The sequence below is a fragment of the Capsicum annuum genome, chromosome 1, assembly GCF_002878395.1.
Source record: "Capsicum annuum cultivar UCD-10X-F1 chromosome 1, UCD10Xv1.1, whole genome shotgun sequence".
NCBI lineage: Eukaryota > Viridiplantae > Streptophyta > Magnoliopsida > Solanales > Solanaceae > Capsicum > Capsicum annuum.
In genome coordinates this window covers 3,852,737-3,857,098 of record NC_061111.1, presented here as the reverse complement: position 1 = coordinate 3,857,098, position 4,362 = coordinate 3,852,737, and the positions used below count along the sequence as shown (strand labels likewise).

The window sequence follows — 4,362 nt, the reverse complement described above, 5'->3', positions numbered from 1 at the left end:
GAGGCTTTCATTTTAAAAAAGTATAGTTATCATCGCAAACATTGGAAATCAAGAGTAAAATACTAGTATGCAGCACAATTGTCTAAGATATCCATCATCGCAAACATTGAAAAAACTTCTGAAATACAGAGTTTATCAACCCTTGGAATGTAGCAGGGGCATTTGATAAACCAAAAGGCATTACCAAATAGTCAAAGTGTCCAGAATGGGTTCTAAAAGCTGTTTTAGGTACATCATCTTTTGCTATTCTTAGTTGATGATATCCCAACCTTAAGTCAATTTTAGAGAAGATCTTGGAACCTCCTAGTTCATTCAAGAGATCTTCAACAATAGGGATTGAAGAAATTATGTGCCTGATGGTGTGTCTGAATTCTGATTCCCAGTGGCCATCTAAAGTGATTCCACACATAGTGCGCTGCCTCTCCATGAAGAAAAACGTGTCGCATTGATTCTCTTTTAGGAACAGTGCAGCAGTTGCATAGAGTATCTTCAGAATATGAAATCTGCTTATGACTTCGTCCAAGGGAAGTTTGCCCTGCCACAATTTCCAAACAAAAAAATGAGATCTTAAAAGGAATGTTGGAGTTCCATACCTGAGCAATAATGTTGTCTGTTGTTTTCCTTTGTCTTATCAGATTCCAAGTTGATTTGTAGGAATATTTCCCATTTTGTTTCAGGTCCCAGAAGACCTTGTCTTGAGTGTCATGCTTGCCAATTCCAACGGTCTTGATATGCTGAACTTGTGCTATCTGATAGGATGTTCTGCATCTTTGCATTGTCCCATGTTCCATTGGTAATGAAATGTCTTACTAGAGTCTGTACTCTTCTTTGTTTTAGGGTAATCATTGGCTAGATCACCTTTGCCACTCCAGTTGTGCCACCAAAAACTACAATTCCAGAAGGGTAGTAATCAAAAAAGAAGAATGTGGAGATAGCATAAACCAAGTATTAGTGTGGTCACAGACAGTTAAAGCGCACTTAAGTCGTGAAGCTGGGTGCAAAACAGGTTAAGTGCTTCACCCTCACTTAGTCGACGCTTTAGTGCAGCCACAAAGGTACTAAATCATACACTTTACCACCAATGGGCTTTTATCCGAAGGAAGCAACACTAAACAATAACTTAAATGTAAATTTCCAAATTCTTTTATCCTTATTATAAGTGTAATTTGTACTCATAATTATCATTCTTAAATTGCATAATCTTATTTTACTTAATCCTTCATTTGCACCCTTTCCACTTAAGTTCGTACTTTAAGTGTCATTTACGTTTAAAGGCTAAAGCCCAACAACGCTTAAGCTTTTTTATCGTTTTTTACCTTTGATAACATTCCTGAGTATATCAGAAATACTAACCATAAAGAAGTTTATCTTCTATATATGCAAGTTGCAACAAGCAATGACTCTTAACCTTTATTTTCAACATGCAACTGATAAACAAGTTACAACTTACAATTATGGGGTCTACACCTATATACCACACATGCAGAATATTCTTTTTAACAAGCACAAATATGGCCCTTAATTTTAATCCTTTTGACATGCACATGTACATTTAGAATTCAAACTCTAGACATGGCAGAAGCATTCTACAGCTACAAAATATACATGAGCACATATACAATATCTAACGGTTCAACTCAGTGCATTCCAGTTTGATAAAAAAAAAATCTGCTACATATACCTCCGACTACCTAAATCAAGTTAATGATGTACAAGTTCATAGTGAAGAGTTTCTCACACTAAGTGCAGAGTATGCAGCAGCATCGGGTATTACGCCTGCCTCTATCATCTGATTGTATAATCTGAGGGCTTCATCTAATCTGCCTTCTTGTGATAAGCCAGAAATCACCACTGTGTAAGTCACAACATTCGGAACTAAACCCTTTGTAGGCATCTCGTTAAAAAGCTTCAGAGCATTATCTACCTTTCCTAATTTGCATTCCCCGTGTACAAGCGAGGTGTATGTATAGACGTTGAGTATCAAGTCCTTAGATTCCATGACCATTATAAGCTTATAAGCTTCACTCATCATACCTTTCTTGCAATAACCATCTATCAATACAGTGTATGTATTGGTGTTAGGCTTAACACCGTTACTTTCCATCTCAAAAAGTGTCTTTTTAGCTTTAACAAAATCTCCTTGCTTGCAATAACCATCTATCAACACAGTGTATGTTTTCGTGCTAGGTTTAACTCCTTTAGTTTCCATCTCTCTAAACGCCCTTTTCGCGTCAATAAAATTTCCATGCTTGAAATAACCATCTATAAGGGTATCGTACGTTCCCGTGTAAGGCTTAATTCCTTCACTTTCCATCTCACTAAATATCATCTTTGCTTCAACAAAATCTCCTTGCTTGCAATAAATATCGATCAAAGTCGTATAAGCCAACACATTCGGAACTACACCTCGATCCACCATCAACAACAACAACCTCTTCGCCTTATCATGCTTATCTAACTTACGTAAACCTGTACCAGTAACATTATAAGCATTTGCATCAGGCTCATATCCTTCACCCTCCATAACTCCCTCCACCCTCAATGCTTCCTCCACATTACCCAGCTTACAATAACCATCCATCATCGCGTTAAACACACATCGATTAACCCAAACCCCCTTACTTCGCATCTCATTAAACCGAACTTCAGCTGCTTCCATCTGTCCACTCTTACACAACCCATTAATCAAAGCACCATATATATACCCATCAGGAACAAGTCCTCTCTCGGACATTTCATCGAACACCTTACATGCCTTAACTAAATCACCCATTTTACAATACCCACTAACCATACACGTATATAAATAAACATCTGGCTTTATTCCCTTCTCTTCAATTTCCATAAATAAACTTTTCATCTCCTCAATTTCACCAAAAGTTGAATACCATTTAATCAGCTGTGTATAACTTTTAAAGTCGAAACCCCATCCTTCTTTCTCCATTGTTCTCAAAATCTCCTACACAATAACAAAATCTGGTTTTTCCTTCTTCATGTATACATTTAATATTTTCTTGTAAGTCAAATCGTTTGGTTTAGAGATATTTTCATTGAATTTTTTTGCTTTACAAAATTCTCCCATTTTACATAGGCCATCAATTACTAATGTCATTGAATAAACTGTAAATTTCACTTTATACTCAACAATGCATCTTCGGAGAAAACTCAAACAAGTAATCATAACGTTTTTGCCCTTTCATGGCAAATAAGTATACCATACGACACGGGCCTTTTTTCATATAATAAAGAACTTACAAAGCTTACGTTAAAGCTTAAATGTAAGTTGCCGGAAAAAGAGGCGACGGACATTTGCCGGCGACGGTGAGAGATTTCCGGTGAGGGAAAAAGGTGTAATTTGGAGTTCTTTAGAAAAAAATGTGTTAATTATTCCAACTCTAAGTTGTTATTTGGCCATAAATTTTGAAGTCTAAATTTAAATCGAACACATATTTGAAAATAATTTTTAAAATTGATGATCAAATTCTAGCTGAGTTAATTTTATCCTCCTTTATGTTTAGGATAAAAATATAGTGTGAATTAATGCATGTTTTTGCGTTGTATATGAGGGCTCTTTTTTCAAATTCTATGGTAGTTTCCTTTCAAAAATGTAATAATATTTACGCGTATATAAAATATCTAAATTTAACTGAAATCTATGAATATAGTGTCTGATTTTAACTACTGGAGCTAGATGTACATGTATATTTGTGAAGAAATCAATTTTAACTATACAATATCTATATTTAATCGATATCTGCTGAAATAATTTTATTTTTAATCATATGTGTTTTGTAATCGAAACTGAATTAATGTATAAGTGTATTTTGTATGTATGAGGAGATCAGCACCCTGAAGATTTATTGAAAACAATTTTTCAACCTCACCTTTGAGGTAGAGACAAGGTCTGCTTACTTTATATGTTACTCTATTATTATTTGTCAACACCTGAAAATATATATGATATATATGTCATATATATATATATATATATATTTGATGACGTCTCTATTGACAAAGTGTTCATTAATAAAGTTGTATACAAATACGACTATAAAAATATGTAACATCATACAAGTCTTAAAACGTATCACTATAAAGTGTGTGAGTGTGCAGTGAGGGAAAATAGAATCTAGTGAGCTACTATTTCACAAAAAATTTCATAAGATTATGACATCATATATATACTCGAGACAATTGTAAAGCAAAAAAAAAAGTGTTAATTATTCCAACTATAAGCTCCCATTTGATCATAAATTTTAAAATCGAAATCTAAAAATTAGTTTTCAAAAATTGGTCGAACACATATTTGAAAATAACTTTCAAAATAATGGCTAAATGCTAGCTGAGTTAATTTTATTTGCC

At 34.2% G+C, this 4,362-nt stretch overlaps 1 protein-coding gene across 1 annotated transcript; it reads right to left on the bottom strand.

The window, feature by feature from the left end:
• Positions 1–836: 836 nt before the first annotated feature.
• On the bottom strand, positions 837–3,612 carry LOC107865090 (pentatricopeptide repeat-containing protein At3g22470, mitochondrial). The gene is made up of 2 exons (XM_047414705.1): positions 1,739–3,612; positions 837–887 (listed from the first exon to the last, which is right to left on the bottom strand). Exons 1-2 carry the CDS (start codon positions 2,942–2,944, stop codon positions 855–857), a joined length of 1,239 nt encoding a protein of 412 aa, XP_047270661.1. The 5' UTR covers positions 2,945–3,612; the 3' UTR covers positions 837–854.
• Between the last annotated feature and the right edge of the window lie 750 nt (positions 3,613–4,362).

Coding starts and splice junctions, on each gene's coding strand:
- LOC107865090 (XM_047414705.1), bottom strand. CDS start 2,944: ATGGAGAAAGAAGGATGGGGTTTCGACTTTAAAAGTTATACACAGCTG. Junction 888..1,738: donor CTGCATACTCTGCACTTAGT/GTGAGAAACTCT, acceptor CTGGAATTGTAG/TTTTTGGTGGCACAACTGGA.